This window comes from Salvia hispanica, chromosome 3 (assembly GCF_029641045.1).
Source record: "Salvia hispanica isolate PSC_SH4W2 chromosome 3, Shi_PSC_v1, whole genome shotgun sequence".
In the NCBI taxonomy this organism is placed as follows: Eukaryota; Viridiplantae; Streptophyta; class Magnoliopsida; order Lamiales; family Lamiaceae; genus Salvia; species Salvia hispanica.
Genome location: NC_142694.1, coordinates 40480470 through 40495542, shown reverse-complemented (window position 1 = coordinate 40495542; position 15073 = coordinate 40480470). Strand labels below are relative to the sequence as shown.

General features: G+C 37.9%; 2 protein-coding genes across 2 annotated transcripts; both read left to right on the top strand.

Annotated features, from left to right (window-relative positions):
- The first annotated feature begins 8918 nt into the window (after window positions 1–8918).
- On the top strand, window positions 8919–10987 carry LOC125217161 (uncharacterized). Its single transcript, XM_048118996.2, has 2 exons — window positions 8919–9603; window positions 9760–10987. The coding sequence occupies exons 1-2, from the start codon at window positions 8919–8921 to the stop codon at window positions 10905–10907; spliced, it is 1833 nt and encodes a 610-aa protein (XP_047974953.2). The 3' UTR covers window positions 10908–10987.
- Window positions 10948–13659, top strand: LOC148930778 (uncharacterized). The gene is made up of 5 exons (XM_089066613.1): window positions 10948–10981; window positions 11050–11129; window positions 11687–11969; window positions 12080–12367; window positions 12447–13659. The coding sequence occupies exons 1-5, from the start codon at window positions 10948–10950 to the stop codon at window positions 13580–13582; spliced, it is 1821 nt and encodes a 606-aa protein (XP_088922739.1). The 3' UTR covers window positions 13583–13659.
- Window positions 13660–15073: the final 1414 nt, after the last annotated feature.

The window sequence follows — 15073 nt, the reverse complement described above, 5'->3', positions numbered from 1 at the left end:
GTTGCAGACTCAAGGCACCAAAACTCTCTTCTATTCTTTAGGAGACAAGGTGAAGGCGGAGCCGGAGGAAGCAGAAGAGGCCACGCTAAGTGAAGAGATCGAGGAGCTGCGGAAGGAAGTCCAGAACATGAAAAAGGAGATGCAGATAATGCGGAAGGATATGTTGAAGGAACTCGGTGGGATAAGGAACGAATTGATGGGGAATCGGGAGGCAGTGCAGACCCTGAGGGGAAATATTGCTGATTTGGCAGTGAAATGTGCCAAACAGAATGATAGGATGACGGAAGCGGTGGAGCTTTCAATGAAAATGTTGAAGTGGATGCAGCAGACGCTCCCCTTGACCCAGTTGAGGACAACTCCTGGGTCCAGCAGTGAAGTCAGGCAGCCCACCCATAGCAGTCCCTCCGTCAAGCGACCACAGCAGTCGCTTCAGATGATCTCCCCGGCCATTCTCGTGCAAGTTCCAGCCCCACCAAAATCAAAATTGATCGTGAGAAAGTCAGTACCGGAAATCCCAGAGCAGAAGGAAGAAGAGCTGGAGCAGCCAGCTAGGAAGAGGGTGAAAGTGACCCGCCCCGGAGTCCCACCCCAGTCTGGCTCCCGAGGGAGCCAGCCCCAGAAATGATCAAACATCTCTTGACCAAGTAACTTTTATTTTTCGTTCTTTTCTTTTTTTTATGGTCTACCTGTTATATATGTGTTTATCCCTTGTTATATCTTCTCCCATTTAGCCCACTGCGTGGTCTAAGTGTGAGAAGTTCGTGTTTTCTGTTGTTTTATTTGTTTTTCTATGTTTTTCTGTGTCTTTCTCACACTTAGCCCATTGCTTGGTCTAAGTGTGAGAAGTTTTATGATTTTAGTTTTGCATTGATCTCTTTGTTCCCCCGTTCACGACGATGGCTTAGAGACAAGCTTGAGTGAAGTGGGAGGGGGAGATGAGTCAATGCATTACCCGTATTATATGTTAAGAGTCTGTTAGTTTTAAGTATTGTCACATGAGCCAGTGGATTTAATACGGCATGATTCCCTTAGTGAAAGTAATTGAAGATAGGAGGCATTTCAACTTAGAAGCTTTTTCCTCAAACTTACTTAGTTGTGAAGCCCTACTATATAGTGAGTTATAAACCTCAGATAACTTTGAGCTAACAAATGTTTAAGGGTCACCACTAAATGCTTAGGGAAGAAGAGCTATAAAGGAGAAAAAAAAAAAAAAAAAAAAAGGGGGAATTGGGTTATGAAGGCATAAGCTGGACGAAGTCCAGGGTAAGGCGGTATAAGCTGGATGAAGTCCAGGAGAAAAAAATGGAGGAACAAGCTGGACAAAGTCCAGATATAAAAAAAAAAAAAAAAAAGAGAAAGAGAGAAGAAAATGAAAAAAAAAAGGGAGGAATAAGCTGGACGAAGTCCAGAGGGGGGAATGGTCTAAAACAGGAATAATGATAGCCTAACCCAGGAAGGAGAAAACTCTCATAACCCAACGCTTCAGTGGTGTAGCATTAACTTAAGAGAGAATCGATCCTAACATCCCTCGTAAGGAATGAGTGATCGAGTGAACCTAACAATTGGGTAAAGAGCTATCTTGACAAGCTGACAGATTGGCTAGGTAAAGGAAGGGAAATGGCCTATTTGGAGGAGTGCAAACTATTGGAATGACCTTAATCTTGTGGGGACAGATGCCTAAAATTGAAACTAGCTCATGTATATATGTGTTTTGCGTGTTTGTGTGGTTTTCTTATATTTCTTAGTTTTTTTTTCTTGTGTCTAGGTCTAGGAGTCGGTCAAGAGATAACCTTGCTTGAAATTTGCCTTATTCTTTTTCTTTTCTTGTCTTTATACTTGAGGACAAGTATGGTTTAAGTGTGAGCAGTTTGATAAGGCTAATTTCATGCATCGGTAATGTACAAAAAAATGTTATAAATTGTTGGGTCTAACATGTTTCCTAAGCCAGGTGTGTGAAGAAAATCGCTAGATCAAGGAAGTAATGAAGGAGATGGTCTAGCGAGAGAAAGGACGAAATGAGCAGGATTTACAAGGAAAATTGGCGTGACGGGGGAGTCTACAGCTGAGGGCAACAAAGTCATTATCAATACCTCGCTGGACCCACTAAAGCGCCTATAAATAGAGAGGAGCATGCAGCGTAATAGATATAGTTTTTACTCTTCTTAGCTCATACATTTTACACACACACTTGGGAAAAATTCTGGGGATAATCGTGATAGGGGGGGTACTTTCTTAAGATTTCGAGTTTGGTAACACCGTCCTAGTGAGGGCGAAGATACAATTGTTTTTAATTTCAGCTGTTTTTGCTAGTTTCCACCGTCGAACTTCACTTTTGGGAGTCGACTTTGATGTTGATGATGTTTAACTGCTTATCGCTCATGGATCTGAGTTTAGCTGTTTAATTTCAAGTTATTTTGCTTAGATCTCTCTGCTGTTAGCGTAATTCTTAAATTGCTATGTCGATCTCTGTTTATTTTGTTATTGAGGAGTTTGATGTGGAATTTGGTGACAGATCTGTGGTTGATTGAGTGATCGGAGCTTAAATTTGTAAATCTGACGTGATGGAGAATTTCTTCTGTTTCGAGTCCGTGTCGGACGCTTGGATCCGGAGTGGATTTAGCGTCTGAAGTTGGTTTTGGCGTGTGAAAGAAACAGTAGCTGATAGACTTGTTTTATTTCCTTTGTTTTCTATTTCACTTCGTCTAGGTATGCAGATCTGTTAAGTTCTTCGTTATTTATGCATAGATTTGATTTCAAGTTAGTAGCCCTGTTTTTGATTTGCTTATGTGTTTTCTCAAGAAGTTTTATGCAAATTTGGTTGTAGAAGACGATGTCACTGTCAGTTAGTACGAGAGTTAGTTATTCTGCCACTTTCCAGTCGTACTCTGCTTTTTCTTAGATGTGGTCCCACCGTAGAATTATCTCCTAGGTCTAGCTGTTAGGTTAAGTTCTTTCTAATATTCCCAAGTCAAGTTAATTTTAATTTTCCTCAACCCAAGAAAATGCGTGGCAGCAGCCAACACCAAAAATACTCCCAAATCCCTGATTACGAGTCTTACGCATCCTTCTCTGTGGGATCGATCCCTACTTCCCTATACTAGGTTTAGTAAAGTGGTTGAGGGTTTTTGAAGCGGGGAAGTACTTGTGTGTCCGACGACCGGGATTCCGCACAACCTAAGAGTTCCTAGACCAAGTGATCTAGTGGACTTGCTGGATTTGGGGAACCTGCCTTATTTGAAATTCGCAACACTGCACACACACTACACTTGTACTATCACATCCCGACCAGCTTCAAGTGGCGTCGTTGCCGGGGATGGATGGCGTTTGCTGTATTAAGGATTTGGTGTAAATATCCTAATTTTTTTTGTATTTTCTTTCTCCCTGACAGTTTATGAAAGCGGGCTTCCAATCTGGAAGTTGGGCAAGTTCCTCTGGATCAGGGAGTGGCCAGTACGAGTGGCGAATCAAGCAATCTACATCTACCATCACTACTAGATCAGGATTGAGAACGGAAGATCCATTCCCGTTCGAGTCAGAAAGTGAAAAGGAGTGGAATTCATCGACAGAGGAGAATCCAGGGACATCAACCGAGCCAGAGCATTCCGAGACCGAGGAGGAGAAGGACCCAGATATGGCTCATCTACTAGACCCCGATCTGGAAATAAGGTCGCTCACCGCACATCTTGACGGTGAACCCGCTCATGCTATAGTCTCGAATCCACGACGGAGGTCGATCGACATCAAGACAAATGTGCTTGGAGTTCTACTTACTTTCTCTGGGCGCAGGAATGAATGCCCTTATGAATTTCTGAACGAGTTCAGTAAACTATGCAGCATTCAGAAGCGACCCGACGAGGCAACAGAAAAGGACTACCGTCTTCGAGCAATTCCGTTTGCTCTCAAAGGGGAGGCGAACACTTGGCTGCTGAGGCTTCCACCGGACTCGATCAACACGTGGAAGGATTTTAAACTGGAATTTTTGGATTACTTTTTTCCATCTAATAAGACGAATGCCTTGAAGAAGGAGATTCAGGAGTGCAAACAAGAATACGATGAGTCCCTAAGTTCTTATTGGTCCCGCTTCAAGGGGCTGCTGGATGCTTGTCCAAACCACAGGATGATAGAAGCGGAGACTTACTATTTGTTCTATGAAGGTGCAAACCCTGAGTCAAAGGACTTGATGAACTCCTTGAGCGGGGGAAATTTTACTAAGAACAAAGCAAGTGAAGCCAGGGAAACGCTGGGGAGATTGATTGAGGCAAAGAAGGCCTATGATAACCCGCGAAGCATATTGAGGAGAGAATCAGCTAATGCAGTGATGGATCAAGAAGACAAGAAGGTGGAAGATAGGATTGAAATGAAGGATCTTGGTCTTCTCAAATATTTCTTGGGAATTGAAGTGCTAAGGTCAAAAAAGGGGATTTTCATAAATCAAAAGAAGTATGTCCTTGATCTATTGGCAGAAGTTGGGATGATCGACTGCAAACCCGTGGACACCCCGATGGTGCAAAATCATGGACTACAGATAAAAGAAGGGGCAAGACAGACCGACAGGGGGAGATACCAGAGATTGGTCGGGCAGTTTATTTATCTATCTCACACAAGACCAGATATTGCATACGCAGTAGGAGTGGTGAGCCAATTCATGCATGCACCTTAACAAGAACATTGGGAAGCAGTCTTAAGAATTGTCTGATACTTGAAGGGAACGGCAGAACACAGACTTATGTTTGAAAAACACGGACACATGGAAATACATGGCTTCACCGATGCTGACTGGGCGGGGAACCCCAATGACAGAAAATCAACTGCCGGGTATTTCACCTTTGTAGGAGGGAACCTTGTAACGTGGAGAAGCAAGAAGCAGAAGGTAGTGGCGCTTTCCAGCGCAGAAGCAGAGTTCAGAGGAATCAAAAGTGGACTAACAGAGATACTGTGGTTGCGAAGACTAATGACGGAATGGGACCTCCGACCGGCCCTTCCTTGCAGACTCTTTTGTGACCACAAGGCGGCTATTAGTATATCCGAAAATCCGGTGCAACATGATAGAACCAAACATGTAGACAGTGGCGTAGCCACATTGGAACAAGGGGGTACAACTGTACCCCCAAATTAGAATACTAATACCATGTATTGAGATTTATTTATTAAAAGGATTCTTTGGCCAAGTGGTTGTGATCCCCATTTCCAAAGCACAAATTCTGAGTTCGACTCTTCTCGGTTGCCCTTAACTCATTCCTTTTTGTTTTGATTTCTATACCTTTTTTTTTCTCAATTCTTTTAGTCTAACAATTAAAGTTTCTATATCATTTTAATTTCAAATCTTTTTCTGTTTTGTTTTGTTAATACAATTTGTTTACTTTTTTCATGTTTTATTTTATTCAAACAATTGAAAGTTCCATAGCCTTTTATTTCTATAAAATAGTTGGATTTACTTTTTCTTTGTTAGTTTTTTTCAAATAATTAAAAGAATAGATGTACTTTTTTTTGTTTGCTAAAACAATAGAAATAATAAGTTAATATAGTTTTTGATCAAATTCTCAACTAATTACTTATAAACTATTTTATCAATGGTGTAGCAATTATATTCATATCTATATGAAACATTTATAACTAATAAAATATCTATATTTTTTATTTTCTAAAATAATAGATAGTTTGCTTAAATTATTTATTTTCACAAGGTTCACTTCTAAAAACTAGTATTGTTATCTTATAAAAAGTGATTAAAACTTTACTCAAATATTTTATGTCCAAAAAATTTATTTTTGACTATATAATTTCTTGTTTAGTCGTTATATTCGCGTCTATACAAGACATTTGTATTTAAGACAATGAAAAAGATTGTTCAGATATTTTTTCGTACCTCCAAATCCAAAATCCTGGATACGCCACTGCATGTAGAGGTGGACAGGCACTTCATCAAGGAGAATATTGAAGCTAAGTTAGTAGAAATGCCTTATGTCAAATCTGAAGATCAATTGGCGGATATTTTCACAAAGGCAGTGAACTCAAAGTCGTTTCAACAGGTCCTATGCAAGCTAAGTATCGGGAACCCCACTACCTAGCTTGAGGGGGAGTGTCAGAATAAAATCGCATAAGATCAGGAGGATTATATGCAATTGATATAGAATATATTGTACCATATATAGCATAGCAATAATTGTAAATTAGGTTTCTCTCTAGCCTATATAAAGATGTAGTCTCTGTATTCATAATTATTGAATAAGAAGAACAATTTTCCCCCCTCGACTTCTAACAAACATAAATATACTTAAAAGTTAAAAATTATATGAAATTGTGGTTCTTATTTGGACCGATATTGGGCTTAGGACTGTGGCTCAACTTATTTTTAACACAAGTATACCCGCAAGTATACGGGGCTAATGTAGCAAATAGTAAGCAAAGAGTATCGTATCCACAGAGACAATGAGTGTCAACCTAATTACCACGAACCAACCTCAACTACTATCTAGATGAATCGGAATTTTGGTTTTTCTAAATCTATTTAAAAGTAAGGTAAAAACAATTAAAAACAACTAGAGAACTAAAAGCAAATAAGAAAACGGATGTAGATCAAGGATGAGAAGGGTAGAATCATACGGGATCGATAACAACTATCCTATGCTCAACTAACTTCCTAACTATGCCAACAAAGGGTCTCAAGGGTTATTAAGCTATCACTAAGGTAAAACTATATCTTTTCTCAAAGCATATAATTTGTAGATTGCTACCTAGAACCGAAGTCTCCTTCCTAGAACTAAGGCAACAACTCCTAATAGCTCCTAAGATACTTAGCTTCATTCAAAGGCTCAAATCTCTCGATTATATTGGCAAAGACGTCAATTTCTTCTCTTTCAAATTAAACTACTCACTTCTCAGTTCTTGTAGTAAAATCCTCATGCATTTATAAGGTGATCAGTCAAATAAACGTATAAGCATAGAAGAAATCAAAATAACTAGATGAGCCAAGGCATAGAAAAAGGAAATCAATTAAACATAAGAATCATTGTATCTCCCCCGTAGAACTCTACGAAGGATTTAGCTACTCATGTTCAACACAAAAGTCAAAGAAATATTCAAAAACATTGTTTAAACAAGAATAAAACTAAAAGTAGAAACTCCTAGAATTGGATTGGGCGGATTGGAGGCCTCGTCTTCAATCTTGCGATGAATACTCGTCCTCTGTTCGTTCTTCTCTTCTTCCTAGGTGAAAAAGTAGTATTTTTGGGGTAGGAGGCGTGTAAGTTGTGTTTGGAAGCGTTTCCTAGGCATATATATACCTAGGGTTGACTTTGGGCCCGAAATAAGCTGTCCGACGAAGCTGGCGGGTCGCCAGGTTGGGTGTGCGTCGAAGCTAGCGAGTCGCCAGCTGCTTACGGCGTTTTTTTCGTGTTTTGCTGGCGGGTCGCCAGCTATGTTACTGCTCTGCGCAGTCTTGGTAAAACGACCATAACTTCTTCTACCGAACTTCGATTAAGACGTTTAAGATATCCACACGAAGCTTTCGAAGACGAAGAGAATGGTATGCATTACATGCGAATCGGACTTCAAAATATCCAGATAAGCTGTCTCGAACATTGAGCAGCTGCACATCCACATATTTTGTACATTTTTCTACACATTCTTCACAAAATGGTCAAAATACCAACATAATAGAGAAGTAGCTATAACCATGTCTCAAAGTACACAATATATGATCAAAACCAAGTAAAACTACCCTCTAAAGTCATGTAAAATCCAAGTGAATCAGACTGTATTCGATTAGATTGAATTTTTGATGGATCTGGTATTGAATTGAAAAAAATGTATTAAAGCTCAATTTGATCAATGAACCCACATTTTTTGATGGATCGTACTGAACTAAGTAGGTATGACCCAGTTAATATTAGAGATCCCAAAATTAGAAAATAAAAGAATTGCTGAGGTAGAAGAAGTGCTAAGTAATTAAACGTAAAGAGAATATATATTTTTTTTAAAAATTTTATATGCTATATATATATATACTACTAGTATATAACTTCAGAAATTTAAAACTTTCATTAGTTGATACCAAATCTAAGAAGCAAGCAAATGGACTAATTAGCATCTTTTAGTATTATAGTTATAACTCTTTAATTTACTTAGTCGACAGTGCCGAATAGTAATAGTATAATTTTTCAATAAAGTCATAGAGTATTTGAATCCTTATCATCCTCTAGGATAAAGGTGCAGTGCAGACTTTGTTGCTTGAAATTAATTACTCATGTAACATACTTTTAATTTGGCAACAAGTTTTAGTACCTTACTCTTGGCATCTACTACAATATTTTATGGAGTAGTGTTATTTTAGAAATTGTATAACATATTTAATGCAGATTTATAATTTATCTCACTTGATGTTTAATCATCGTAATTTCGTAATCTTTAAATTTTTTATTTCCCATATGCGTACAGCTTTATAAATTTCATTAGTAGATACCAAATCTTCAGAAGCAAGCAAATGGACTAATTAACTTCTTTTGTTATTATATAAAACTTTACTTTTTAATGTTAACATTATAAGTATTATGGAATATTTCTTTCACTATAGAATAAAGGTGCATTCTTGAAATTAATTATTCATGTAACATACTTTTGAATTTGGAAACAAGTTTTAGTTCCTTACTTCTGGCATCTACTACAATCTTTTACTACTCCATATTATCAAGTTGTGATCAAAATATTCATATATATATTGGAAGTTGTTGCCATCTTCTCCTCACTCACATTCGATTGCATTCATCACTCAAGAGACAAAATATTCAAAGGCACTTCCACATTTCGTCGACTTCTCTTACCTTAGGTTGGTATTTTTGAGTTAATCTCTTTTTTTGTTCTAATTGAATATTCAGAGGCACTTCCTTCTCTAATTCTCTATTTTTGAAATGACAGTTGGCATGGAGGGTTATAGACATTTCAGTCATCCTCATCCATTGACTTCCTTGGTAGATGAGATGGAAGCGGATGTTTCTGATAACTTTCATTTTTGCAAAATTTGCGGATTGCCAATTCTATCCGCGCCATCATACACTTGCCCCTTTGTTGCTTGCGATTTTTTTCTGCACGAATCATGTGCGGGCAAAATCCAAGAAGAATTAATCCTTCCCAATCTTAAAGACCACACCCTTTCTCTCCAAGTAGGAAGTCCCAATTTCATCTACCAATGTGATGATTGCGACGTCAAAATGCATCCTTTGGATGCAGCAGCAGCAGCAGCAGCAGTGGATGGTGTTGAGATCAAAACCATACACAAGAGCCATCCACCTCACCCTCTCGTCGTTTTTTGTAGACAGATTTTGTCTCATTGCGATGCGTGTGGGGAGAGACATGATGGTTTCTTCTTCTCGTGCCAACAATGTAATTTTTGGATTCATCAAGACTGCACCATACTGCCTACCGCTCTCAATCTCCTCTCTATTCCTTGGCCTTTCCTCCTCGCACATTCTATTCGTACCAATTACGAGGAGATTGAGTGCGTTGTTTGCGACAAATCCTTGCTTCATACCCATAACGCCGTCTATTTATGTCCCCAAACCTTGAGAGTTTCTCATGTCAGATGTGCACTCGAGAAAATTCATTCCAGTAAGGATCATATACATATATATATGGATGTAATCAAATGCAAATTCTAAATATTGACCATTAGAAAATGTTAACAGATGACAAAATAACATCAACATAAATACTATATATTCATTCAGTCCGCTTCATATACTAATATCTATATATTCATTGCAGAAACAAGGCTAGAGTTGATCCAACTGCCAGATGACGAGTTTGACACATTTCCAAGTTTGGAGATTCGTACATACTCGCAGAGAAACCAGGCTGATATTATTGGTGATGATGAAGACAAGAAGCTTGCAATGGAGAATTTTCACGAGCATCCGTTGATCCTAGTTGGTGATGAGGCAGAGGATCACAGTTATAATCACAAAAAACTAGTGTGTGATATATGCATACAAACCATTACTATTCCATCTCCATTTTACAGATGCTCTCTACAAGGCGGCTGCTCTTTCCTCGCCCATAAAGTCTGTGCAGGCCTTTTCCCCATTATCAACTTTCAGATTCTAGATGACAGCATTGCATCAACGAAGGCAGAACCTTGTCCGTACCCGGACAAATGGTTCTTCAGTTCAATATTTCTCTGCGTTTTCTGCTGTCTTCCTAGCAATTCCCCTTGCTACTACTATCCTGAAGAAGAGTTAACTCCCTTGATGTTTGATCTGTCGTGCATGGCTGCTCCAAACATTATAAAGCACAGCTCACACAGCCAACACCTTCTCTTTCGCACCACCCGCACATTGCAGTTCTCCCTCATCAGTTGTTGTTCCCGCGGCTCCACAATTCATGACGTCTATAGGTGCACTATGTGCCATTTCCTCATTCATATAAGATGCGCCTTACTACCAAAAATGGTTCATTTTCGTAAATTTGATCAACATCCTCTGCATTTGATCACTACCAGTACTATTAATGGTAGTGATCACGACATCTGCGAGGTGTGTGAGGAAGATGTAGAGTGCAAGTATTGGTTCTACCACTGTGCTGAATGTGACTACTCTTTCCACGTAAACTGCATTCCCTCGCTTGGCTATTTGTCCAAAGTCAAGTTTGGAGGCAAATATAGTATGCCTTGTCACTCTCATCCTCTCACACTTAGAAGGATGCTTACTTATGGAAGAAATGAGAGGTGTGGGTATTGCAACCAAAAAATCCCCGGATTGGTAGATCAAGTGGCTTTCTTCTGCTCACAATGCGATTATTGGATTCATTTTTCTTGTGCAAGGGATTCATTCACATACTCTCAGAATTGTAAATCTTTGATTTTTGAGGAAATCGATGCACAGGAGTGGTATGATATGGCTGAAACTGAAGATTAATTGATAGGAATAGTATATATTGTAATTGTGGAAGAGATGAATGTACTGTGTAAAAGAAACTATAAGTGATGCTGGTGAGGTGTGTGTATTTAATGTATTGTCAATGTTTGAACACCATGTTTCTCTGTTTTTCGAATGACAGGTGATAGGCATTTCAGTCATCCTCATCCATTGACTTCCTTTGTAGATGATATGGAAGCGGACGATACTGATCAATCACATGTATTTTCGAATTGTATACGTATATGTATATGCCCTCTGTCCCTGAAAAGAAAAATTGGTAAAATAAGAAAGATAGAATGAAAAATTAATTAAAATATTGTTAGTGGAGAATTGGTCCCGCCTCATTAAAGATAAAAGAATTTCCAAGCTTAAAAATGTTCGTAATTTTTAGGGACGGACACAAAAAAAAGAAAATAATTCATACTTTTTAGGGACGGACACAAAAAAAAGAAAATAATTCATACTTTTTAGGGACGGAGGGAGTATAATGTAACTAGATGTCTTTAAATTGTGATGCTCTGTTCGTGATATATAATGCACACGGAATCAAAAAAATCTGGACCATCCATTTTTTTAATTTAATGGACTACATTTGATCTTAAATTAAGATTCTTAATTATGCATTTAAGGTGTGATTTCATCCTAATTTTGCATTAAAATTTTTTTACTTAGATCTAGTTTTGCATGGGTTGAAACCACTACCATATGTATACATATATATTCGAAGTTGTTGTCAATGTTTTAAGACTACCACTCTCTGTTTTGTTGAATCACAGGTGTGGAATAAGGATATGGAGGGTGATAGGCATTTCAGTCATCTTCATCCATTGATTTCCTTTCTAGTAGATGATAAGGAAGTGGATGACACTGACAACTTTCATTCTTGCAAACTTGGTGGTTTGCCAATTCTATCTGCTCCCTTTGCTGCTTGCGATTTTTTCCTGCACAAATCGTGTGCACACAAATTACTAGAAAAATTTATCCATTCCAATCATAGTTCGGAAGATGAGGACCACACCCTTCGTCTCCGAGAAGGAAGTCCAAATTTCACCTACGAATGTGAGGATTGCAATTTCAAAATGCATCCTCTCTCAGCAGTGGATGGTGTTGAGATCAAAAGCAAACACAAGTGCCATCCACCCCACCCTCTCGTGGCTCATTGTAGACAGTTTTGTCTCTGTGCGATGGTTGTGGGGAGAGACATGATGGTTTCTTCTTCTCGTGCCAACAATGTAATTTCTGGATTCACCAAGACTGCATCATACTGCCGACTGCTATCACGCTCCCCTCTAATCCTCAACCTTATATTCTCGCTTATTCTCTTCATGTCAGTCTCCGAGGTGATGAATGCATAGTTTGCAACCAACCCTTGCTTCTTACCCATAACTCCATCTATATCTGCCCCCAAACCTTTGATTTCTCTCATGTCAGATGTAAACTCGAGAAAATTCAATCAAGTACGTAAGGATCATATATAACTCATTCACTCGTCTTCATTACTAATACTAATATCTATTAACTCTATATTCATTGCAGAAACAAGGCTAGAGTTGATCCAACTGCCTGACGATGAGTTGGACACATTTCCAAGTTTGGAGATCCGTACACACTTGCAGAGAAACCAAGCTCCTAATATTGGTGATGATGAAGACAAGAAGCTTGCAATTGAGATCTTTCACAAGCATCCTTTGATTCTAATTGGTAATGAGGCACAAGATCGCAATTATAATTGCAAAAAACTAGTGTGTGATATATGCACACAAACCATTACTATTCCATCTCAATTTTACAGATGCTCTCAACAAGGCGGCTGCTTTTTCCTTGCTCATAAAGTCTGTGCATACCTCCCCATTATCAAGTTTGAGTTTCCAAATGATGAAGATAACAAGGCACGACCTTGTCCGTACCCAGACAAATGGTTCAGTTCAATATTTTTCTGCATTTTCTGCTGTCTTCCTAGCAATGCAGCCTGCTACTACTTTTCAAGTCCCGTGATGGTTGATATATCATGCATGGTTGCCCCAATGATTATAAAGCACAACTCACATAGCCAACACCTTCTTCTTTGCACCATCCCCCGTTTGTGGCCCTCCTCCATCAGTTGTTGTTCCTGCCTCTCAGCCCTTTTTGATGTCTATAGGTGCATTACCTGTGATTTCTACATTCATATAAGATGCGCCTTACTACCAAAAAGGGTTCATTTTCATAAATTCGATCAACATCCTCTGCATTTGATCACTACGGGTACTAGTAATAGTACAAGTAGTGATCATGACATCTGTGAGGTGTGTGAGGAAGGTATAGAGTGCAAGTATTGGTTCTACCACTGTGCTAAATGTGACTACTCTTTCCACGTAAACTGCATTCCCTCGCTTGGATATTTGTCGAAAGTCAAGTTTGGAGGCAAAAGTAGCATGCCTTGTCACTCTCATCCTCTCACACTTACGCGGATGCTTACTTATGGAAGAAATGAGAGGTGTGGGTATTGCAACCAAATCATTCGAGGATTGGTAGATCAAGCGGCTTTCTCATGTTCACAATGCGATTATTGGATTCATTTTTCTTGTGCGAGGGATTCATTCACATCCTCTCACAATTGTACATCCATGGCTTTCGAGAAAATCGATACACAGAAGTGGTATCAGATTCTATTGTTATGGTCGATGAGATGAATTTACTGTGTTTAAGAAACTGTAAGTGGTGCTGGTGAGGTGTGTGTATTTAATGAATTACTTAATTATTTACAATATTTGAATTGCCTCTTTACTTTTTATGTATTTTGACGACAATATTATTTATTGTGAGTTGACTATATCCTTTTTTAATGCACTTCCTCAGTTTTCTTTCAGTCTATCTATTCTCTTTGATCTAGTTTTCTTTGAGTTAGATTAATTAGACTGCTTTTTTATGGATTGTTGATTGGACATACGAGATAAGTCATGGACAATCTAATAATTAGTCATTCTTCTGTTTATCTCTTTCTCATTATCCAAAAATACATGAAAAATTGATCTTGAATGCAATTTCTGAATAATTTTACCGTTTTGAGTAGTTTAATCGCAAATACTCTAAATTTGCATTGCCGGAAACACAAAACATGGATCCGATCTTTTTAATTGAATATACATTTTCACTTTCATTTGTATTCGTATATCCAAGGTTTTCAGTGAAATTAATTCACAATCGTTGTATAATATTTAAATAGTGAAGAATTTTATGAAGATGGATTTTATTGTGTTTAATGTTAAATGTGTATATTTAATGAATTAGGTATTACTAATCTCTTGTGCTTATTATATGTCTCATATTGACTTGACACGAATTTTAAAAAAATCAGTAGAATAAAAGTCCAAATTTTGATTTGCAAATGCTCATCTAATTATTGTTCTGTTTAAGGGGGGGGGTTAAGCCGTTGTGTTGTTTGCTCCATCTTAAAATTAGTGTGAATCGAATCAATTTCTTAGTAGTATTATAGAGTAATAAATCAATTTCTCAATAAGATCCATTGTTGGGAGTTATAACTAATGTAGCATTTCATCCTTTAGAAAAATAAGTATTTATTATTTATGTGCTTCTTTTTCTTAACTTATAAATAAAATTTATTTATATATTCTCAATTGTATTTTTGTTATACTAAATCTTTTCCTATATTTCTATTTTAAGCACTTAAACTAAAATTAGTCTCTCTCTAATGATCAGAGTCTCATCTGCAACGCAGCCATTATCATCACAAGTGAGAGTGATGAGAAGTGGAGTTGATATAAGGCCATCTGAAATCCATCAAAGCCTTCAATTCTCTGCTAGAATTGGAAACATTAGATGCAACTACATTTATTATGATAAACAATGATCATAGCATTAGCAAATACATAATCCATGAATCCATCACGTATATAATCCACTTTGCATAATCTAGCTAGTATTTCTACCTCTAATATAATTTTGTCCCACATATTAATATATTGTATCAATTATCTATCTAACTATGCGTCTATGCCAATCGTAAAATATGGTTTTCAAATTGTGATGACAAAATATAAATGAATATGTGATGGAGCTAGATATGTTTTACAAATGTTATAATTGAAATTTGAGTATTGGATATTAAGGGATTGACTGACTTGGAAGTTGTAGTCATGTCACGACTACCCCAATTTCCAGCC